This window comes from Macrosteles quadrilineatus, unplaced genomic scaffold (genome assembly GCF_028750875.1).
Source record: "Macrosteles quadrilineatus isolate MER2022 unplaced genomic scaffold, UCM_ALF_1.0 Scaffold_8__2_contigs__length_117827958, whole genome shotgun sequence".
Classification (NCBI taxonomy): domain Eukaryota; kingdom Metazoa; phylum Arthropoda; class Insecta; order Hemiptera; family Cicadellidae; genus Macrosteles; species Macrosteles quadrilineatus.
In genome coordinates this window covers 66,835,209-66,860,899 of record NW_026542601.1, presented here as the reverse complement: position 1 = coordinate 66,860,899, position 25,691 = coordinate 66,835,209, and the positions used below count along the sequence as shown (strand labels likewise).

At 34.4% G+C, this 25,691-nt stretch overlaps 1 protein-coding gene, 1 long non-coding RNA gene and 1 other non-coding gene across 4 annotated transcripts in view; 1 reads left to right on the top strand and 2 right to left on the bottom strand.

The window, feature by feature from the left end:
- LOC129001660 (uncharacterized) overlaps positions 1–17,874 on the top strand; it is a 52,341-nt gene extending 34,467 nt beyond the window's left edge. For both annotated transcript variants that reach the window (XM_054429035.1, XM_054429034.1), the window contains exons 3-8: positions 130–262; positions 2,256–2,371; positions 15,083–15,220; positions 16,027–16,228; positions 16,983–17,189; positions 17,722–17,874. In XM_054429035.1, the coding sequence (XP_054285010.1) occupies positions 130–262; positions 2,256–2,371; positions 15,083–15,220; positions 16,027–16,228; positions 16,983–17,189; positions 17,722–17,810 (885 nt within the window). In that variant the 3' untranslated portion in view covers positions 17,811–17,874. The remainder of the gene's footprint in view (positions 1–129; positions 263–2,255; positions 2,372–15,082; positions 15,221–16,026; positions 16,229–16,982; positions 17,190–17,721) is intronic.
- Trnam-cau (transfer RNA methionine (anticodon CAU)) lies at positions 1,714–1,786 on the bottom strand. The gene has a single exon. It is a non-coding gene; the product is annotated as a tRNA-Met (tRNA).
- Positions 17,875–18,510: 636 nt separating the features above from the next.
- LOC129000133 (uncharacterized) lies at positions 18,511–25,690 on the bottom strand. The gene is made up of 3 exons (XR_008491342.1): positions 25,665–25,690; positions 25,002–25,175; positions 18,511–24,132 (listed from the first exon to the last, which is right to left on the bottom strand). It is a non-coding gene; the product is annotated as an uncharacterized LOC129000133 (long non-coding RNA).
- Position 25,691: the final 1 nt, after the last annotated feature.

Here is a 25,691-nt window from a genome sequence, read left to right as displayed (position 1 = left end):
AAGAACACAAGTGGTTTAAACGATAATTGTTGATGCTAAATTTAACTTAATAAAAAAACTAGAAACATTAGGCTTTACTCTGTTAGGAATTGTATCATCATCATACTCATTGTTATGTTTTGTACCCAGGTAAACCAAGAGGCCTCGCCCATATTGACGACAGAGAAGACGTCGTTGGTGGACGTGCTGCGGAACCAAGGTCTCTACGCCATGTCCAAGTTCCTGAGACAATCTGGGCTTGACTCTATACTGAACTCTACAGGTAATCAAATACTGTAACAGGTTAAGAGATTATACAGCTACCTATAGAACAATGTTGACCAGGTTTGGTTTGCCACGGTATCAAAACATGTATTATCAGCTGTAATCATTTATCTTAATCTCGAGACCTCGACCATTTTAAAAACTGCACTACAATTCTTGCGATTGACTTACTCAGGTTCATCCCTGAAGAATGCAACTAAAGCGTAGAACCTTCAATGTTTGAACTTCACTTTATCGGTCGCCAATTTCTACACATATTCCCGTTGATTGTTATATTCCGTTGACACACAAAATTTACGCGGCTGGAGAGGAAGCAATTCCATCTCCTCTACATCACCCTAACTTTGAAACAACAGCCAGCTGCTCAGCTGATATGTAGATTAAGCTAAAAAAGTGTTGGGGAATCATAGGAACCCTCCCCTTAAACCGCCTAAATTTTGTGAACAGGGTATGGTAGATTTTTTTCAACGATCCCATTAATATTCCCTTCCAAACGCTAGATAAATTCAAACTGATGATCTTTTACAAGGAGGGTTTCATACCATGGTGACATGTTTTTCTTAGGCTACTTATTTTTGTAAGGTTTTGTGACTTCAACGGCAGAATGTAGGAAATCTTTGATAGGCTTATCAAATAGGTACTCGAATCCTAAAATTAAAATAGTTTGCAATTAATATTTTATAGACTTGCCAATACTTGCTTAGTTACCAGTGGTAAAATTGCATAATATTAAGTTATTTCTTAACAATAAAGTTTTTCATCAGCTATTAGTGTATGTAACCTTTCGAAGTGATGATAATAGCTCGTAACAATTGACCGTAACAGTAGTATGGTTTGCTTTTCATAAACAATTAACTTAGATCATAAAACTTCCTAAGCAAATTAATTTAATTCGGAACTCGTTGAAGTCATTATTATTGAATTACTTCTCTTATCACATGTCATCATAATAATATGAATATCATTTTATATTAACCTTGATAACCTCTTGAACTCACAGGTCATCATTCAATCTTTGGCTTAACCTTAAGTAGTTGGTTTTTATTGTAACTTAATTCATGATTGTTTTTCATAAAAACGATTGTAACATTTATTAGGCCCTAATTATATTCTTTGTAATAGCTATTAAAACAGTTATTAAACATTTAATATCAGCCCATATAATACAGTTGTAAATCTGACGGTATATTAAACTGCTTGGCAAATGGAAAATTCGTACAGAATCCATGGCTGGATTTTTATTAGTTCGTGATATTTCTTTTTTATAATACCACAATGAATAAAATATATCAATCTTTTGCAAATATTGTTTTTAAAATATTTTTTATTCAAATCTTGATTATTTTATCAATAAGATTCCCAAACGCTTTTTATCTTATTTGTTAAACAATCTAGTCACTGTCATAAAGAATGATTTGAAGGCGAGTTTACTTTCAAACAAAAAGTTCATGCCCCGGGTGAGGATCGAACTCACGACCTTAAGATTATGAGACTTACGCGCTGCCTACTGCGCTACCGAGGCTGAGCGCCGGGGCGTTAGCAGCCCTTATTGGCCCAAAAACTAATAATTAAAGGTAAAGGTAAATAGTTCGGTAAAGATACTTGAATGGAATAGCATGCGGAATGTCAGGTTAAGGGTTTTTGTGCCCTAACTTCAAAGTTGATTTTATAGGTGCATACACTTATAATATTGCAGTATTAAGATGCACGTAAAGAAAATGATTTACGACTATGGCGTTGAAAGGAATGAAAATTGAAATATTGCGAAAGAAACAACGCCAAAAGCAGATAGTTTTCTATAAAACATTATGTAATCGCAATAGATATTAAACTATCGTCATTAAATTTGAAGAAATACATCTCTAAAGTTAACTAAGTATGGCTTTTCCAAATTTGAGATGGGTTAAAGAATAATGCTTGCTTGTAATAGCTTATTGAATTGTATTTTAACCCATGAGGACAATAATTATAACTGTTGTTGTTGTTCGCAGGACCCTACACAGTGTTCGTCCCTACAGACAGAGCATTCAGGGCGCTCCTGGTACAGCTGGGAGGTCCTGACAAAGCTGAGGAGAAGTTTCAGGAGAACCCGAGACTACTGAGTGGGGTACGTGGCTGAAACTTGGCACTTGTGCATGTTTTGTTACACAAATGTGTTAATCTGTGGTTAATGTCATGTTCGACGTTTCTTATTCTGTTGTTGATGTTAAAATTCCTCCTAAATCTTTCACCTGAACTGAATTAAAAAGAATTGATAACCCATAAAAATTAAAAATAAATCACATGGTTAAATTACGAGTATAATTTTGTCTACTTTTTGTTTTGTGTCGATTGTAAGTTTCTCTTAATTCATATGGATTCATATCCAGTCATACATTTAGTGGTTGTCAAACAAAAGCACGGGACGATCGACAAAGGAACGATTTGTTAAAAATAACTTGGCAGTGAGCTACTGAACGCCGCCTCAACGGTTTATTCTATTTTAAGCATATTAATCCTTTCTAGTAAATATTAGTTTTAAACTTACTTAAAATACATCCGTACGCATTAAAACAAACCTTGATAAATTAAACTATCCCCTCACAATCAGCGTGTATGCCTACCTTACCTTACATTTGAACATAATTATTTTCTACACGCGATACAAAAAGTTTCCCAACACGAGATAACCACCTTCTCAAGTTTCAGACTTCAAGGGAAACCAAGCAATTTCTATTTCAGTGACACATTGACCACTCATTATCAACTCCACAAACAAACGGCTGGAACAGTTTCTGTATGTGGAACAGTGAAACCAGTCGTTGCAACCGCTGCGAGGTACCTATTACCTAGATTACTGTTAATGACACATTGCTGCAATTGGAAGGAGCGGAACGTGTTTACAGTCCTCAGAAGCGAGGAGCGAGCTTGCGAAAACTGTCGAGATGGACTTTCAAATTAGTACGTAGTGTTCATCCGTGGATGACGTTTTGGCTTACGGAATATCTCCAGCATAATGTATACAAGTCTAGATACTGTTCTACATTGTTTGAAAAGGAATGCTAAGGAAAATTCTGGATACAGCTAAGTACAAATTATTAGTTTTCTTTAATTTTAAATTGTGTTTTGATTGCCTTAAAATGATGACTAACGAGAGATAAAATATTCAAAGAATAGTACTGTCACTATTATTTAATCACTAGAACCCAAAGTGATTCTTTTAAAATCGGCACAATTTCAACGACCGACGTTAAGTAGAAGGTTAGAAAATGAGCAAAAAATATGTTTCGACATAACACAGTACGGTATTACAAGTTGTTCACTATTTAAATAGCTTGGTTTTTAATATTTTGAAGCACGCCAATTCACTGGAAGCAACAAATTCGATGGAGTTTATAATTTGATATCGATACAGTTGCAGTACATTTGATTAATTAACAGGCAACGTTTCGAAGTGAAAAATTTAAAGATGGACTGTCAATTATTTTTAACCCTAGGGGTGAATAGAACTGCTTTAGCCCCGCAACGCGTGTTTTGAAAACATACTGTTTAGCTTCAGTATAACTTATACAGTAGCATATCCCCTCACCAGGTCCTAAGGTCGGAAAATAAGCGATGGTCGGAAAATACACTTTTCGATCGTGTGACGATGTATATTTTACGTCATCCTGTGCTATTCTTCAACGAAGAAAGTAATTTACAAAACAATGATTTAGTACATTATTTGTCTTTTTAAATTACCGCCAATCCCAATATTTCATTCATATATTTCTACTGAAATTCTTGTACTTTTCAGTTTAAATCTGTATGTAGAGAGAAGTGTAGATACAAATACAATAGCCGAAATACGACACTTTCCACACTAGTACCAAAAAGACACTTTCGCTCCTTGTGATGAACAACTATTTTAATCATACTGTGTGAATAACCTTCAAATCGTAACAAAATTAGACCACATAATTTGAGGTTATACAAATTTGAGATCAATTTTTATATAGTCCGTTTGAGACATGCAACTTAAAATAACCTGTGAAAAGCCGCGTTTTCGTAATCCACTAATTAAATTACTTAATTACTCACCTCTCAACTCATTTGGAAGCAATCATACCATCGCCTTCCTCGACTCTTCCAACACAAAATCAGGAACACCTTCTTACGTTGTTTTATTTTTGTCATTTATGTGTGTTTCAAATAGTAAACAACATTAATAAACAAATTTTGATGTAAGCAAACAGAAACATTCACCATATGTTTTTTTGCTCCCTATTTGTAATTACTCGGTAATTATGATTTTTCGGACGATTTGAAGAACTAAAAACTGCTGTTTTCCGGACAGTATGATTGAAAATATTATAAAAACGAATACATTGATTGACCCGTTAAATGGAACTATTTTCTTTGACCAAGTTAGTGAACTAATTTTAAAGTCATTAACATCAACAGCTGATTCTTTAGATCCGCACCGCATGTATTGAAAACAGTCAATTTTGCATCACAACGAAAATACAATAATTGTTTATTTAAATCAGATCAGTATCTTGGCTGATAGTAATTACGCTAATACCTCTGGACCGTATGAAGTAACCGAGTTGAAGCAGGTTAGCGTCCTGGTATGCAGTAATTAGATTGCAATGTTGCTGGCATATGTAAATATATGCAAGCATGCACAAACGTGCATAAGCATGCACACACGCACGGGCGAGCGTATTGTATCAAACCGCACCTGTGGTTGAAGCAAATGATTCCAATGAACGGACTGCATTGAGCGGTGTTGAATCAAATAGCGTAATTTCAGATTATGTTGAAATGGCTTGATCTGTTTTGTTGTTGAGACTGTGTTGAAAATCTTAATCAACTTATATTGTTGAGATTGAATGACTACACAACCTGTCCACCTGAACTTCCATAGACGTTTTAATGGAGGTCCTTTGAGGGGGGAGTCTTTTATGAATTTACACGGTTTAAACTGCTCCAAGGAGTCTTGAAACTTGGTACTAGATGAACATGTCACAAAATGGATTTTAATCAATTTTTTAACTGACCTTTTCAGCATTAAATTCAATTTTTAAACTTAGAGGTTTTTGCTGATTTGTTCTCTTCTTATTGAATGTATGAGATAACCGATTACATTAGTTTGTAATAATGTAAAAACTATTTCACATGTACAATCAAACGAACCAATGAAAATCCCTTCAATTTTTGCCTTATAATCACGATGTAATCTTGGTATATTATGATGGTTCCCGATTAATTAACTAAATACCCCCGCCGCAGCAAACCTGCATACTAAGCGAATTTCAACTTGTCTGATTACATTTTTACTAAAATATTTCCATAAATAAGACATATTTATTCCCAATTTAAATAACAATAGATTTAACAAGTACTTAGGTTTGCTGCTACGGGGAAGGTAAAAAGATATATATCCATAAACAAGTAAACTACAACAGTTTTAATTTTCTCAATAAGAATAACATGGTAATTTTAAATTACACTTTTTTTATTTTCTCCGTGACCGTTAGGCATACAACAGCGCTTCAATATACTAAATTATTTCTTTTTTTAAGCTCTACAAAATGGTTGAGAAAGAAATTGCAACATTTTTTGTTTTTAAAAAACATAAAACCCCCCATAAACCCCCCATAAACCCCTGTTCCCATGGTCCGATTATGCTGGTTCGCGAACTCGTACAAATAAACGTAGGTTTACACGTTTGTACCAAATTTCATCAAAATCGGATCATTTTTGCTCGAGTTATCGCGCTAACGGACACATATATAAATAAATAAATATATATATATATATATATATATGAATTTGAACGGATGGTGTTTTTGGTCTCTGGGGACCTCAAAACGAAAAAGTAAATCGGTCCCGGGTCTAGGACTTACCATGAGATCTACGGTAATAGCTTATTCCCTATATGGGAAATTCGCTAAAAATAATACTTTTTTAATAGTTATGTTATAAGCCAAACAATATAATTATACTGTATACGTATTAGTTTCTTGAAAGTGTTAGGACATCGGGTGCTCCGGGTCATCCGCAATTTGTGTATGCTTGAGTGTTCTATATAAGTCTATTTAAAAATGTTACTCTATGTCATGGTGTTAATTTCAGTGTACGATTGCCTGGTTGAAAACCAGAAGAAAATAGTAGTTCATCAATATTCTTTTTGCTTGCAATATTTTTTTCTATTGGTAAGAACACTAGTAATATATAAATAGCAGTCCGTCACCTAAGTTAATTGGGCAAGCTAACTTGAATACAAAAATAGCCATCAGCTGATCCAAAATGACGACAAATACGTGGAAATGTGTTTAATCCACGGCGATCGTTGAGCGAAAACAGAGAAGTGGTCAGTACGTGCATCCGACTGGTTTCAAACTATTTTACACTATAATATTCTATCTGATGTACAAGATCAGATTCACGTCCTTTTTATCCCGCAGGATCAGCATCTGATTCAACTACTTTCTCCTTCGCACGTTCTCTGCTAATGTACAACCAACACTGAAATGACGCTCTCCGCTGATTGTTTCCGGACGAGTTGAACAAAGTGTAACCGAATTAGGTGCGATTGGTTTACAAGTGATTGTGTTCGCTTCGGGATTGGTTTCATTTGGTTTACATAACCTGATGGGGTATTTGCATTCGAGAGATTGATTTGATTCGTAGGACAATGGGTAGTTCGTCGATAGGTAATAGCCTACAGCATGGATAAAACATATTCCATTAGCTGATTTCTCATCCTTATGGAACAGCTGAAGCCAATTTTATTGTTAGTTCTGTTAGTTTAGCCATAGACAAAAAGAATTAAATATAGACTGTCAGCTGTGCTGCGGTTACCATTGGTTCTGGCGCACACCGCTGGGAGCACCATGTAATTACGGCGTTTAGCACAACCAATAGTCAATGGCACTACGTAACTGCACGGTGCTCCCAGCGGTGTGCGCCAGAACCTATGGTAACCGCAACACCGCTGACAGTCTATATTTAATTCTTTTTGTCTATGGTTTTGCACTCTGTAGAGGTCGTGTTTTGTTAACGATTTGTTTCTTGTTGTTTTAGTCTTTTAAACCCTCGTTCCAGATAGAACGATCTTATTATAAACACTAAATCGTTCCTAGCTAGATAACTAAACAGTAAAGCACAAATCATTTAATTAGCCCTAAAATAATAGAAACAAAATTTTGTCGTCACTAGCGATGTCAACGGATATATGAACTAGACACGAAAAACGAGGTTCAAAATTTACTAGGGGATGAGAACTCCAATTGTTGTGCTAGTCTATACTTACAGTATCACCTGTTGAATTGGTTTGAATTTATGTTTTCATTAGTTTTATGTACTGTCGGGATACACCTGATACAAATTAAAGAATTTCTGCGTAAATACAGTGAATGGAAGATCAGCTTATAATGAGAATCATCAAATCTGACTTTATCTCTTGAGGGTGTTAGGTATAGGCTTAAAAACAGCTGGAGCTCGATGGTCTGTCAGTAACAAAGCTACACGAGGCATCTCACCACTCATGCTTCACCCATTTTCAGGTTAAAAAACGGAGCATTGGGTTTCTTGATCAATCTAATGATAATGATAAACTCCACCTAATTCAGTGCTACAGTGCTACAGTACAGTACACTGCTACTGCTACATAAATGTACTCAATCAGAACTGTGCGCAAACGACAAAAAACAATTAAGCACATGCCATACCCTTAATTATATCATGTAGGTAGTCAGGGCCGGTTCTAGGAATTTTTCAGAGTCAAGCGAACTCCCGAATCAGCGCCAATTAGAATCCCCCCCACCACCCCATGGGTCTTCTATCGTGACGTCATGCTTGACGAGCATCACGGCCTAAGTTAACAATTTATTTCTAAATGTGAAAACAATTTTTACGCCACACTACACTATTTTGACGAACTAAGGATTTAGTCCAGAAAACAGCTGTTTGCCTCCAGCTTAATCAAATGGGGGTTTCATTGCGTACTACTGTACTGTAATGAGTTTCACCCTACCGGACACCAATCAGCTGATTACACTGTATTTGGGTGACAATGAGTGGTTATAAACAAAAACATAACCTCTCTTAAAGGTTATGACTAGTGATTTTTTGTGAATAGTGGTAATAGGGTATAGTGTGGTGAAAAATAGCGTTCTTACCACGGACCGAAATGGTTTTGCAGCTCTCGATCGATTTAAAAACTATCTCGAGCCGGAAAGACCTAATTTTCGGCCCTAGGTACGAAATATACTATTACAGGATAACTTTGATACAATATAAGTTAAAGCCTATTACAATGAAAACAGGTGTAGATAGATGACAAGAGAGGAATTTTTAATTGAACACATTAAACATGAAGAAAACATGAAAAACCAAATTTATTACCTTGACAAAAAGAATACAAAATTATCAATTTGAACAGTTCAAAAGCTCTTAGCAGTTAAAAATTAATTTTCCTAGCTTTGATCTTGGCAAATTCTTTAATTGCAGAGTTGGTATCAATCTGGTTCAGAACATCAGAATGTGGTTCAGAACATGAGTCATGAAATGAAACCCACAGGCGCCGCGCTGAAGTACGCTGCCGACTGCCGACTGCCGAGCGTCAGCTCACTACAAATCGAAACTACAAATGGCATTAAGTCCTTGAGTTGTAGTGCTGTAAAAATATACGCATTTTTCATATGCTGTTAATACAAACAGAATAAATGCCTTTATTGTGGTGCTTTGAATACTTTAACTCTGAGCAAAAATAAACAAAATTACGTTGTTCACTAAAAAAAAAATTGTTCCGTTGGCGCCACGGCGCCAATTTTTCGTGGCGCCATATGCGGCCGCGTAGTTCGCGTATGGGTTAAACCGGCCCTGTAGGTAGTGTTTATTTTTGTTGCGAAATTACTATGCAATCAAACTTTTTTTTGTTTCTTACTGTTCACGATTGCAGCACTTAACACTTCAAATCCATCACAATCTTGTCTTAAAACGAATGACGATCGAGAACCAGTATGATTAAGCGTTTTGACCTCCCACCTCCCACGGCGCCGGCGAAAGTAAAGAAAAGTGACCAAATTACCATCTGACCCTTGACCCTTCCATGAAAGGACTGACCAGTGACGGACGAACATACAAGAAGTGACGTCATCACGTCATACTTCCGGTTCCGTAATGAGAGGTCTTGCAAAAAGTGGCTGCCAAACATGTTAGTTAGTTAGGCACAGCTGGGTTGTACCACAGAACAGTTGTACTCATCTAACTAGTTTGTGGTTTATTTTAGATCAGAAGTCAGTTACAATAAATCAGCTGTTTCAGTGGGTAGGTTTGGAATTAGTATGGTTATTTTATGTTTATAGTTCGGCCGCTTAGAAAACGACCTGCGCGCTAATGCTAAACCAATGCTAGAGGAGGTCGTTTTCTAAGCGGCCGAACTATAGTACCAGGAGACCGGGATTGAATTAACAATTAAATGTATTAGTTATTTAGCTAAATTAAATATAATTTATTATGCACGGTAATCAATGTGAACCATTTTCAGATGATACAAAGAAAACATTTTAATACACCTTCATAAATACATAGATTGCAAAAAAATTATCTTTATCAGCTGTTTTATTAACTGCAGCTAAAAAAAGGTACTGACTTGAATACATCTCGCTTAGAAAGTGACCTCCTCCAGCATTGGTTAAGCATTAGCACGCAGGTCGTTTTCTAAGCGGCCGAACTATAGTAATAGTGTTACAATGTTTAAAACATGTTAAAATAAATCTTGATTTTAGTTGTGAGTTGTGATCACAAAGCCCACACATCGACATGCTGATATTGAAATGATTCTTTGTTAAATAAAATATAATTGTAGATATGCTTGTCGCCTAATTTATGCAAAGAGTGAAGTAAGAAACACGAATAGTTGATACAATTAAAAAGTCGGAACCGTGAATTGAAATACGATTAGGCCTACAATAAAATGTGAATCTACGTCCAAATACTGTAAAAAGTAGTCTCATATTTGTTTAAAAAATCTGTTTGAAAATTAAAACTTGTATACATATTTTGGAAAAAAGATTAAGGGTGGCTTGGATTCAAAGGACTTATTATAATCCTGGAACAGTAGGCTACAACTTCTGAAAAAATAATGGTCAAACTTCTTTTACACACCAATATAACAAGATTATTTTTTTAATTCTCAAATATTTTTCTTTAGAAAGTTTAATGTGAATATGTATGGTAGGAACAAATTTAGATAACATAAGTCAAGAATGCCACTAAATGCAATCAAATGCATCATCCGCATTCCTATTGGAGTATGCTTGTGCAAGTAAAATGATGGCTTGTAGAAAGTTCCGTGTCTAGTGGTAGAATTTCTTGTTCCTTCTGCCTTTTGACCCTTGTTGATTATCTTCCTGGACAGTGGTGTGACTTAACACCTATGCAGACCCCGTGACGGGGGAGGGAGGGGGGGGCAAGTGTTGAGGAAGGCTTCCAAAGACTTAAAAACTTTTTAAAGAATTAGACATTGTTGAAACCAGATATCTCGTACCTCTGTAGAAATGTTCTGCCTAAATTTTCGTTTCACTCCAAATTTATTAGTTACAGTAGCCCTTCGATGTTTGTTAACTTTCTGAACAAACGTGAAAGGGATGTCTAACAGATATATATATATTTTTAATTCCTATCTAGTTTAAGTCGCCACTTCGCTGTCCTTGAATTAAAAAGCATATGTTCATAACTGGTAGGTGTTATTATGTTAATGTAATACCATTAATACTTTCTAGAAATTCTCAAGCAAGCTGGCCACAACTAAATCTAGTCAATAAATAAAATACGGTAAAACTAATTCTTGCAGAAATTAAATACAATGTTAGTACAAATAATTAAATAACTTCTTGATCAGCATTGTACGTGTTATTAAATTTACGGAAAGTAAATAAAAGAAACGTCTTATAACACTTAAAACATATATTTAAGCTTATACAATTGTCATTCGCCTATTGGGTCTGATGATGATTGGAGTGTCCAATCGAAATCGATCACCACTTACCATCTTTTTTGTATATTTACCGTCTTGTGAATAACAGTATAAGCGTAAATATATGTTTTAAGTGTTATAAGACGTTTCTTTTATTTACTTTCCGTAAATAATTAAACTATTTTCAACAGTAAGGCTAGGATTATACTAGGACGCTGGCGTCCGGGAGGCCGGCGTCCGGGACGCTAGTGGGGCATTAAATCAAATGGGGGCGATTATACTAGGGATGCCAGCGTCGGATGCTAAAAAAGCCACCGGATGCTCGATTTTGTGCCTCCCGGCCGAGGTCGTAGCCATAGGGTCGCATGGTAAGACCTGGACCCGGGACCGATCTGCTTTTCCAATTTGATGTCCCCAAAGGCCAAAAACACCATCCGTTCATAGATTTAAATATTATATGTATGCCCGTAAACGCGATAACTTGAGTAATTTTTATCCGATTTTGATGAAATTTGGCTTAAAGGTAAGGAGGCGGGATAAGCTTGAATGAGTTCGCGAACCAGCATGAACGGACCTTCGGAACGGGGTTTTATGGGGTAAAAAAGGGGTTTTGTCATTTTTGGTAAAACACAAAATTTCCCAATTTCTCTCTAGACAATTTTATTGAGCTTAAAAACAAATAATTTAGTATATTAAAGTGTTTTTGTACGGTTGTTAGTTACAGAGACAATTAAAAAAAGTGTAAATTAAAAATTTCCATGTTATTTTTATAGAAAATATCGTTAACCGTTGGAATTTGCTTGTGTATGATATATTTTGATATATTTTGGGATATATTTTGATAAAACTTGGTCAATTTGTTTTATACTAAGCTATTAATATTTTACTAAAAACACACTTTATCAGCCTCCTTAAAGCAGCAAACCTGGGTACTCCTTAAACCTAATGTTATTTAAATAGATATAAACAAAAAGTGGCAAAACATTGAAATAAAATGGCAGTTCGAGAGGCTAGCATCCCAACACAAATCACGTCATTTTCGGCTCGAAGTGGGACGCTAGCCTCTCGGACGCCAGCATCCCGGACGCCAGCGGATTATACTAGGACGCTGGCGTCCGGGATGCTGGCGTCCGAGAGGCTAGCGTCCCACCTCGAGCCGAAAAATGACGTGATTTGTGTTGGGATGCTAGCCTCTCGGACTGCCATTTTATTTCAATGTTTAGTCACTTTTTATTTATATCTATTTAAATAACATTAGGTTTAACGAGTACCAAGGTTTGATGCTTTAAGATGGCTAATTAAGTGTGTTTTTAGTAAAATGCTGTATTATTTACTTAGTATAAAACAAATTGGCCAAGTTTAATCAAAATATATGCATACACAAGCAAATGCCAACACTTAACAACATTTTCTATAAGAATAACATGGCGATTTTTAATATACTCTTTTTTAATTTTCTCCATAACTGATAACAGTACAAAAACACTTAAATATACTAAATTATTTGTTTTAAGCTCATTAAAATTGTCTAGAGAGAAATTGGGAACTTTTCAGTTTTATGGGTCAAAAATGACAAAACCCATTTTATACCCCATAAAACCCCGTTCCCATGGTCTGTTCATGCTGGTTCGCGAACTCATTCAAGTTTATCCCACCCTTCACCTTAACACCAAATTTAATCAAAATAGGACACAAGTTACTCAAGTTATCGCGTTTACAGACATATATATATAATATTTAAATCTATTGAAGGATGGGGGTTAGATCTATAGAAGGATCTATATCATATATGAACGGATAGTGTTTTTAGCCTCTGGGGACATCAAAATGAAAAAGTAAATCGGTCCCGGGCCTCGGTCTTACCATGCCACCTACGGTAATAATTATTACCGTAGTTACTTCGGGCGTCCGGTGGCTTTTTTTAGCATCCGACGCTAGCATCCATAGTATAATCGCCCCCATTTGATTTAATGCCCCGCTAGCGTCCCGGACGCTGGCCTCTCGGACGCCAGCGTCCTAGTATAATCCTAGCCTAAAGTGTCATTCTGGGTCTTTTTATAAGAACAATAAATTAATTCCCTTTAAAAACGCCGCATAGCTAACAGAGAAAAGAAAACATCATCCTATAAACATGATTGAATGTAACACGCTATATGTTAACATTTAGTATTTGCTGTATAAATATGCAATGTCGACATAAAATAACCTATTTTAAGATGACTTACACTTGATTAATAAATTTCGTATTTTTTACTGCATTCGTAAAACACAGTATTATGTGAAATGTGATATGTTATGTGTTCATCTCATAAAGTACAGTGTGAAATGGCAACAATACTCTGAGTTAATTGTTTACAAAAACAATCTTTAGATATTTCTGCGACGCTGATGTAACAAATACACGCACCCAGCGATACGACCCAAAGAGAGTGAAAACTCCTTATTTTACACCAACAAACAAACTACAATATCCAACTGCAAGAGATTCAATCAGCGAAGGAATGCAGGATAACATTCGTAACAGGGTGACGATGCAGATGTGTGGAAATAGTTGATACAACAATCCTGCGGTCGGAAACGGTCTAACACGCAGGACCATGTCCGTGTGCATACCTCCGTCGTGTGTGTGAGTATTCACAAACACACACGCACATTGAATGTTGTATCAGATCAGTGATGGCGAGGTAATACTGGTTATATCATTTTATTTGGACTCAGGAAATGGACTATTACATTGTTTGTATTTTAAAAACTGAAACTTGTAATATTATTGTTCAAAGGTTTTGTGGACATTTCCATCACGATGGTATTTTTTTTTGTTTTTACCATCGTGATGGAAAATGTCCGCAATAAACCTTTGAACAACATTAACTCACCATCACAAACAATGAACTTCAACCAAAGAATCATAACATTACGTTGACAGAGTGAAAAAAACTACTTAAGCCTATATTTGATATAATTCAACAGTGGAAGTTAAAAACTACTCGGATCGTTTTCATAATTCTTTAGACACAAGAATTGTAAGTGCTCAATATTTTGAACGACCTAATTAAATATCGGAGTATTTTATCGCTGGCACACCATAAAAAGAATGTAAATTAAACCAACACATTTTAACTTTCAACAAAAATTTCCCAATATTGTGAAATTATCAAAAGTTTATAGACTTTTTCGAAAGCTAAGCTTCAAATCTTATAGTCAACTAACTGAAATGACGCGAACGCTTTTTAGAAACCAATTAAATTATACCACGGACAAGATCCGAGAGTTGTCTAATTATATCGATGTAGTTGACCGTATCAGTGAATGTGAATGACAATAAGGCTATCAGTCCCATTGTGTGTGAGTTATGGACATTAGACAAGCTCATTAATTCACACAAGTGACAGAAGGCGAAGTCTTGTCGTGAGAAGTGACGGAGAAAGTAACTGTTGACCAGAGGCAGTGATGAGTGTGGCCTGGGCACCGCTGAACTTTGAACCTTGCAACTCTGATAATAACAAGACACTGCATGGTTATCCTCCAATTTTTGGAGTAGCTTTTGAGAATTAAGGTACAGAGGAAACACTCAATGGTAAACTTAGGTGGTGTCTAGCACTACTGATGGTGTCTATGGTAAAGTCCCCCTCGCCCTCATGTACTCAACGCTTACGGAGGAACACCCGCGCTGTGTACTGTGCAATAGGAATTTCCGCACAGTTCTCGCTGTTTGGGCTCTTCCTTGCTTGTCATCAGTATATTCCCAACTAACATACAGAGTTAAAAGAACACCATAAGCCTGTTTATTCTGTACTTTACAACTCTGTGGAGTAGCCAAAGATTACACAGTATTTACAATGAAATATTTATAAAAATTGTTGATTTCAGTTGCTGCTGCACCACGTTATCCCAGGAGCTTTCCCTCTGGAGTCACTCCAGGACGAGATGACCGGAGTCAGTCTGGCTGGAACTCAGCTGAGAGTCAACTCCTACACTACTCAGGACGAGCAATGGAACAACGTCAAGGTATCAAGTCCTGTATTTCACCACGGATTACTAGAAATTCACAATACCACCCCAAGTAGCAAAATAAGTCAAAGATTCATTAGAAGAAAAGCATCGTAATCCTTTTGAAACTAATATTCTTTTTCTTTTAGTTCAAATTATTCAATCCAAGTATAAGAAATTGCTTACCTCTTTTACATAAGCAATGATGACAGTAGTTATACATATCCTTCAGTTCAGAACAACTCTTTACAATGTTTAATTGTTTTCATTTACCGTTGAAACAAAATTGCTATCAATCTCAATAATATTCATCCACAGGTAATATTTGGTTTTTCAAAAAATCTTCATCACTGTAACCGTTCAAGCCTCAAAAATTATTCATAGATTTATTTATTCATATTTTAATCACAATAATTGGTCATGATCGTATGAAAAAAATCTAAATTCATATCAAATGAGTTTGTGGTGGACACACAAGCACTAGGATAAACTACTTAAGAGTTGTACATCGGTCAAGACTGACACTGGATTTGAACCCTCATATCTACCTTCAATGCTGTCTCTCTATCCTGGGCCAAAGAGACACCTTCTTAGACTGCTCTGCCATCAATCAGATCTAACAGTCTAGAGCTCTAACAACACTGGTAAATCCAAAGTAGTACTGTACTTCTAAACATAAATACTGATGAATGTAGCAGATATTACAGATATAGCCTCCACCCTCTTCTATTGAGTTTACTCACACAGTTTGAAACGGTTTTGTTTTGTTACTCTTAAACGAGGTGGCTTGGCGATTCAAAGGTTTAACAACCATTGTATTGTAGGTGGTGACCATCAACGGCGCTGTAGTCCTCCAAGACAAGAAAGACATGGTGATTCCCCAGGGAGTGGCTCATGCTGTGGACCGGGTTATGTTCCCTCTTCCTGTGGGAGATATTGTCCAGACATTGCAGTCCGACCGGGAGAACAGGTTCACAAGGTTCCTTCAACTCATCCAGGACACTGGCCTGTCTTCCACTCTAACAGGTGGGGAGTGCTTACAGGGTTGTAAGTGTGTAGAAAATGTGTATAATCGTAATACAATATTACAATAATTAAATAAAAGCGAACATAGTCGAAATGAACCACAACGAACAGGGCATGCTGATGTCAGTTACTCCAGTTGAACTTTTTAACCAAACATAGAACTTATTACAAACTATAGCACCTTTTAAGTCAAATTATTTACCAATCAATAACTAAGAATGCATTTATAACAATAATAAACTCCTGTGTGGAGCTCTTTAAACCATGTTCTAATAAAAAACAAAGTAGGCAATCGCTGGTCCATATGGCATGTGTTCTTCATCCAAATGTCAATGTTGTACTATAGTAATGTGAGTGTAAAAGAAGTCTTAATAATCCTGGAGTTTAATTTTGTAAAGGGCATAGTGTTTAGCTAAGTTTAATGAGAATAAGGGGACATAGGAAAACACAACAGAATCTGGATTCATCACAAATTTAAATTTTAGTCTTAAAGGCTAATTTATTGATAGAGTAGGTGGAAAAGTCTTTAGAACATAACTTACTTTAATCAGTCCATGTATTCAAATTTAACAAATTATTACTAGTAAATCATTCGTAAACACTCAACCTTACCTCAACCAGACCTATCTTTACAAAACAATACCATAGACTAAGAACTAAGGGAGTATGTTATATCTATGACAATACTTTCTCAAAAATCACTTTCTACCAAGAGTTGCAACACAAATAAATCTAACTCCACCTCTGCTTTCAGGAAGCAAGATACTGACGGTGTTTGCGCCAGTGGACGCTGCGTTTACAGAATCTGATCTAAAACGGTTAGAAGAGAACCGAGCGCAAGCTAGAGCGCTGGTGTTGCGCCACGTGACGACAGGCTCACTGTACACCGCTGGTATGACGTACTACCAGCAGAGGGAGTCACTCGATAAACAGAAACAACTCACTGTGCTCAAAGATCAAGGTTAGCAAAAAAATTACTGGTAAAATTTATTTTAACTTGCTTTATTTTCCCATAAAAACCCCACCAAATAAAAAAAATCTGATTTTAGGAAATAACCAGTTTAGTGTGTTATGCTCCTTATAATTCTAAACAAAATAGTGCAACACCCCATCGCTGTAACATTACGATTCAAAGATTATATCAACTTTTGTGAGTTTCTATATAAAATATCATAGTTACTCCCACCCAACCGCTTACACATGCCTATGATAAAGGTTGTTGACAAGAAGCTTATGGGAGAAAGTATGTCAGATTGCTGATACCGTTTATTTATTGAGTTCTCAAAAGCTTCATCAGTATTTTATCATTGAACAATATGTTTAAGCTATTAAACTGTGTTACGGTCTTCACAATCGGGAAAATAGTTCTATAGTTCGGCCGCTTAGAAAGCGACCTCCTCTAGCATTCGTTTAGCATTAGTGCGCAGGTCACTTTCTAAGCGGCCAAACTATAGTTTAGAGATACATTCGTCTAACAATGTTTTATTTTCCAGGTCGGATCAAAGTAAATGCAGCCAATGTGATATCCAGGAACATTCCCTCTACCAACGGTGTCATACATGCCATAGACTCTCTGTTATAACAACTTCTTCTTTTCTCTCTGCCATGTACATGTGTAAATACCTAATGTTATTTTATTAGTTAATAAATACCATTTTTATAAACTGGTTCATTATTTAGCCTATGAAATGCTTTTAATCCACCAAATCTATGTATTTAGAATATACCTCCGTCGTGTAACTGTCATCCAAACAGGTTGATATGGGAACATTGTTACCACTTTAACAAATGAGACAGACAATAGGACTGGTCAGAGAAAATCTTAGGAGTATAGGTCTATATGAGGAGAACACATTATCCATCAAGTGTGATGCTGCTGAGAAGGTCATCTTTGACTATGAGGAGCTCAAAGAGGTTAGGAGGGAAACCTTGCTCTATTTGAGGAAGGAATCATCTACACAGGATGAGCAAATTGAGAAGCTTACATTCACTTCCAATGAGTTAGGGATGCTCATCATGTCAAGGACGCCAAATGAGCGAGGGTCAAATCAACAATTTTATTCTTTGAATTTTTCCTCTGGCAAAATCAGCTGACAAATTTCAAAGGTTTAAAAATATAATTTGGCATTCTCGGCTCTAGCTGATTCCTTTCTGGCCTAAGGAGACAAATAGAGCTAGTCTCACATTAATGGCGGACGTTTTTGCCGCAGTTAGACAAAAAATACTTTTAGTAACCCATAGATCTAAAACATCAGGAAAGGTTAAATAAAAACAAACACAAGTTAGTTTTGAGATGTAATTTGTCAAATGAAAGACACATTACAATTTGTACAGAGTACACCAGACAACGAACGCTACTCAAGAGATGTGTCCCACAGTGTAGTGAAAACATACGATTGGTCTTTGGGATCACAGAACTGAACTTACCATCTTCGACTCTAAACTAAACTAGAACAACTGTAGAAGAGATCTAGGTCATAAGTAGTTTTCTAATCAAATGTCTACAGTGCTACAGTAAAAAGTCAAAAGACTGATAGTAAATGCAATTTTAAGCGTGTTTGTTCAAGTAAACATCCAGATTTAGAGATGAAAATAAAAAAGTAAATGCAACAATAAGATATAACTGATATGCGAACATAAGTACAGTACTACAAAAGTTAAGTACACATTGCAAAAAATCATGTTAAAATGTATAAACACATTAAAAGAAATTTTATTATTTAAATTGTCTATTTATCTGGATATTTACAGATCACAAAACACTAATATAAATAACTATACTAAATAAATCTGTATAAGAATATCAGATTTGTAAATATTTAAAGAATAAAATGCTGTTTTACTAAAATTCCGACAGTAAATCTTGAGTCAAAAAACTACAGATGAACAGTGATACGTTTACAAAAAATGGTCGTAAATAGGTTAGAATCACACAATCATTAGGCCTAAATAAGCGAGGGAAGCAAGGTGGATTCTAATTTAAAATTCATAATTGTAAAAAAACTCACTTCATTTATTGCTTGACAGTTTGAATATTCAATTGACGATAAGAGTTGACGATCGACACATCTCTTTCAGGGGACCACATTACAACCTACGACCTTACCCTACACACTTTCCTATACGTAAATTTGGCAAGGAGCTGCAACTCTAACAAAATAAATACTGCTGGAACTAAAACTGGAGATTTATCTGGAAATGAGTGGTGGAAGTTTAGTGTCTTCGCTTCATAAGCAAAACTTTTTGAACACAATTATTTTATTGAAATAAACTTGGCATTAAGGTGTATGAAAGAGTTTGATGGGTTAAAACTTTCCCTACCAAGATCCAATTTTTTTTATTTGTGAGTATTGTGAGTCTTAGTAGTGAAAGCTTTAAACAAATAGATAACAAGTTTGAAAAAGGCTGAACCTTTTAAGGAATGAGGATTCTTGTGTGGATAGCAAGCTTACCTACATTGGAAAGAAACAAACCGGCACAAGAAACACAGAACACTGGCCACCATCAGGCGTGAAGAAGAACCTTTCTTCATCTCATACCTTTCTCAGTTGAGAACCCTGCCAGTGACAGTGAAATATTCTAATTTTTTGTCTATAGTATAAGGGTTTGTGTTTCTTGTGCCAATTTGGACTCTTCTCCATTCAGGTAAGTGCCATTCTGACAAAAAATCTATAACACCAAAGGTCTTGTGCCCTATATTATAAAGAATTAACTTAATAATTGGTTGCATGTTGCATCGCTCACAAAAGAATTGAAGACTAAGATTTGCTGAGCATTAAAACCAATAGAAGCATTTTCACAGCCTACATGATTACATCACCTACATGTGAGTCAAACTCAGTTTTGTTGTTATGTACATAGAATATAAAATATATCAAAACGTAACGGAGCCATGTTAGTATGCCTGAGTTGAGCGAATATTGAATATGGGTGAATATCGATTGGCACATGTTAAATCTCACTATTAGGTGCTGATTTTGGAGTAGTGACTGTTTCAAGTGAAAATTTCTTCCAAGCTTTTTACATTGCAAGTAATACTGATATGGGTGGTTTCCATACAATGCAGTGCCAATATGAAAACAATGAAAGTGGAAAGACATGTTTTTAAACAAAACATTTTACAACGGTTTCTCTTAGGTGCAAAGTTTAAGAGATAAATGCAAAGGCACAAACAAATTATAAAAATGGATACCAGAATAGTTTTGCCAATAGCCTAAGTGCCTTTAAGTGCTTAAAGTGTTTTTAAAATTGGCCAAAAATTCAAATGTATACCTTTTAAATTTTTAGATTCAATAAACAATGTATTTTACACATTTTCTGGTTAAGATATGCTATGAAGTATATTTAGGTAACACAACTAGGCAAATAAATATTAAACCTATTAAAACTCAAATGTTATATTAAATCAAAATTATAAACCATTGATGTTAACCAATCTGATGTCTTAAAGTTTTGTTTGATTGGCACTGCATATAGAACACTATGTAGCATAGACTTAGATGTATAGTCAGTGAATATAGCAGCAGAGCCCACGATAAAACTTTACGTTAATAATGCACCTTAAATTGACTAGTCGAAAGAAAAATCATCGCGCATATTGCACTGCTAAATCTCATTCTTTTCCCAAATCTCACTATATTAGAAACCTCTACAAAGTCATTTAACAAAATTATACAGAGAATTGTAAATTTAGACTTAAAACTTAATTTATCCAACTAACAGCGACTTGAGAATAAAAGACAGTTAAGAACATTTTCCATGCACAATTAAGAGCTACCTAAATTAGTGGTTTTCACACAAATCTAACGGCTACAACTAGTCTAACCTAATATTCTATTTGGCTAAACATTTCAATATTTTTGTTTGGCGTTTCTCTAACAATAGTTTGAAACATTTGCAGTTCATGCGTTCGGAGTTTTGAATTCAAAACTGATTGGAAATTAACATTAAAAAATGAAAAGTAAATTATACATCGACACTTAATTCTTAGTTTTATATTTAAATATATTTGAAGTTTTATTTTCAATATTTAGAGTACAGTATAACATTTAAATTTATTTGGTTATTAAACAGGGTTGGACAAATTATTTCAAATCTACTTTTTATTGTTTGAAAAACATCTACAGAATTGAATTTTCTATTTAACTAAAGAAGAAAACAGTTTTTTTAAGGTTATCTAATTGTGCCCTTCTTTACAAGTATATATTTAAATTCTTTGCAGGCTTTAATTTATTAGTACCTATTTTTAACAGTATTTTGGAAGTGTGTGATTAATATTTATATTAAACAAACTTATGGTTTTCATTTAACCTTGAAATTTAACGCACTATGACAATCTTTCTTTAAAAAACTATAGATGGAGGATAAATTATTTAAAATATGTTATGATTATATTCAACTAATATTTAAAAAAAATGCTCCATAAATTATCTTCATTTATAAAATATTTACTAGAATTAATTAAAAAAAGATATTTTTTTTCAACAAATTAAGATCAAAATAACTTTAACCGACTTACAATAAAACTATTTAAAAATTTAACATTTTGTTATTAGAACTATGATAAAATACATTTTTACAGAACAAACAATTAACAGAAATATAAATCTTTTAAAATTATTATTTTTAACACTCAATGAATAATTTATATTAATTTAAATAACAACAATAATATTATAAAACATTTTTTTAATAAGCAAAACTAATATTACATATCCCTTTGTATTCAACTGTTTTACCCTTTCAATGAAAGATTGATTAAAATTTTTGTGCACATCTTTTTTCAAATTTGTTTGAATATAGTAACAAACAAAGGAAGAAAAGGGAGAGAGAAGAAATGGAAAATATGATATAAAAACGACCCTTCATTCTCAATAATAGCATTGAATCTAAATTCTACTTTGCCTAACATATTTTGTTATCACATTAATTCAAAAAGACAAATTTGTTATGGGAAGAGGAATAATTAAGTACTACTATTGTTTTATTTATATCGTATGTATGTAAGTTTATATAAACAACACAACCCTCAATTTGAGCGAAACTAGCTCTCTTCACTCTACCTTTAAATGTTGTATTTCTAATTTCACTATTACATGAACAGGTCAACCAATTTCCAACATCCGATATTTTTAATACTGTAGTTCTAGATAGAAGATTATTAAAATTATAGATTTAACTTTAATTCTTAAATGAACAATCTCATCACTTTTCAATTAGTAAACAGATTTCAAATTTAAAGTTATTAAGAATTGTGAAGGATTTCATCCCCCTCCCCCAGGGAGAGAAAAGTCATAGATAATAATGAAAGTTTCATTAGAAAAAAACTACAGTACTTGATTAAGGGAGCCAAACTCTATCAACAATATCAATACTGAAAAGAGCTTATTACTGTTTTTATCTGTGTATAAAACTTTTTTTGTCTACTTAAAAATTAAATTAGCCAATTTGAAAATACCAACTGAATTTTTAAGGTAGTTACTGATGATATTAGGAGAAATAAAAAAGAATATTTGAAAGAGCAATTGTTATAACAGATTCTACTTACATCTAAGGAACTAACGTTAAATTCTGTAATGCCACAGATTAACAAGAACCCTGTACAATATTTACAAAGAAAATATACAGTAACAATACTCGTACACATTGGATTTTTTTGTATATTAAATTTAGAAGCAAGTCATGACAAAAAAAAGTTAGTTTAAGTTTACTTTCTTTTACCAAATGCGTTGATCCACTAAAAAACTTTAATGTTTTTCCGGAAAAATTTAAATTAGTTAGACATTTTTAATCTAGTAAAAATTCATAAAGGGGAAGTAAGAAGGGGTTTTTTTTTTAATAATGGCCATTAGGAAATCCTACCAACTAAAACAACAAAATAAACTGATTGAAAATCAGCAGCCACGATAATCTAGCCATAAGTTATTCATAATTGAATGAATCAAAATAAATGAGAAAATACAAAAAAATCCAATGGTGCATAAACTAGCTATAAAATCAACACTATTAAAATTTCACTATACATATTCTAAAACTTCTTGAACACTTAACTATGCATTACTCCATTGGAGAACAATCAATGTTACGACTAACAATACTAAAAACAGGAAGCTAAAACGTGGAATCATTTCTTACTTGTTACAACCACAGTTGGATCTACAATAAAATGCTTATGTGAAATAAATGTATACAATGTTAGAAATTAAATAGATACATTTTGATTGAATTCTATTTTCGTTAAATCCCTGTGTTTATAAAATTGAACACATTCTGTTTCTGGAATAAAATACGAGAGCGTTTCAAAATCAGATGAGTAATATAGTTTCAAAGTACAAAGAATAAATTAAGTACCTACATAGTTGTCATATTGCACTTCTTTATAACTAAGAAAAGTAAAAAAGTTTAAAACGCTTAAAATTAACGTGACAATCTAACATTAAAGCTATTATTGATCTAAACAATATTTACATTAATTGCCCTTACGTATTTTTGAACAAAGAAGTATAAATGCACAGGCAATTATCTGGTAAAAGGCAAAAATGATCTGAGTATTTTCAAACATTATAGCTTTTAGTCGTCAGTATATTATTATCATTAGTTATACAATCAAATTCATGACTTGAGTACTATCATTTTTACAAATCTATATGTGTTAGGCCAAATACAGGACTTTTGATAGCATTTAGGACTTTAAAAAAATTAAATTTTTTACCACTTTTTGGCAGTTGAAGTGCTTTAAATTTACCATAAGACAATGCAATTATGTTGCTTTACCTTTAACTTAAGCCTGAGGAAATGTAGCTATTGCCCGTGCAGCATATTCTAGTTGTTTAAACTTTTTCCACGGCCACTTCTTTCTCTTTGGAATGGGACTTGTCTTGTTCAGAGGTCGATTCAGGATGTTCCTGAAACAGGTTGGTGTAGTATAGAAGAAGAAGAAAATACAAGAACTTTGGTATTTTTAAAGATGTTGATATAAGTAGTAATGGTACAGTAATGTGTTTTTAAAGTTCACTATGCAAAGTAAAATTATTTTAATTTGAAGGTAAATTTTATGGACTTTTCCTACAGCTAGACAAGGATACTCATCTTGTTTGCAAATGATCCTAAGCCTACACTTAGCTATCTAATTAATCTACCTTTACTTTTTGATTCTGCAATATAGCCTCTAATATGTTCTTTAAATATGATCATGGAGGGATTTGTGGGCCAGACTTTTATACTTTGTATTCGGTAAAAAAGTTTTGGGTTTCTCGAAGCCAAAATTCATGGAAAAGTGTAATGATTTTAAGAAATGTTAATGGTAATACTAAATTTGCATTATTTGTAAATGATCCCTACCTTACCACAGTGTGAAACTTTCTGAGGTCAAGACAAAATCGTGAACATTTCTTGCATGATCTTTTGTGATAATGGGGAAATCTTTAAATGTCTTCAGCGGTCATGTCAAACTTGTGAATATCTTCCGCAGTCACAGCAAAGTTGTGAACTTTTTCTTTGGTAGCAGCAACATCATCATTGTTTCCCCCTAATGTACGATGCAAAACATATCATACAAGAGAGCGGAATAATCGTCAACGCATCTTTGCAGGTGTTTAACATCTTGACAATTATTTCCTTTGTGAACCAATCTCTCTGGCCAACTGTTGGCCCATCCCAACCCTAAATTGGGTATTTTTGGCTACTAGCGACCTTACAATGGAAAAGTACAATGCTCTATCAACTTCATGATGACTAATGTAATAGTTTAATCCTTTAGAGTTACAATATCTACCTGAGACAGTAAGTGTGGACCTCCTAGCGTGATGCCGATGGAGCCTAGAGGAGCGGTCACTAAGATGCTGAGGACTGCTATGGTCAGGATCTGCTCTCCACGGTCAATGTCTATAGGGTCAGGGTTCTCTGAAGACTTGCGAACCATGTCCAGGGCGTCTGGGGCTAGAGCAGCCTGTCAAACATACAAGTTACTCTGTCATGCTGCAAAGAAACGGCCGTGATCAATACTTGTCTTACGGAACTGAAGTAATAAGTTGTAATAAGTAAGATTTTCCTCAATATCAGATCATGTTCCAGGGATATACGTTCTTGCCAGTTTGTAATTTTTTCACTAAAAAGTGGATTAGCTTTTAACTTTTATTCAACATTTATTAAATTCTCAAAATTATTTTAACAAATCACAAGTAATGTTTTAGAGTTTTCCCAACACTAATTTTTGATAATGAACTAAAAACACGGTCGTTGTAAAAAATGGGCCCCTTGAGGTTTTAGATTTATTGGGGACGCAAAAAAGGGAAAATTGCCCCACAAGGTAGGTAGAGATGGGCACAATTGATACTTTTAATACTTTATTCTGAATAAATTAAATCGGTACGTCTTTCACAAATAAGCTCCAAATTCAACTTGTACTAATTAATGCAAAGAGTTTTTATTTCCATACCTGGACTGTTGCTTTTGGAAGCCAAGC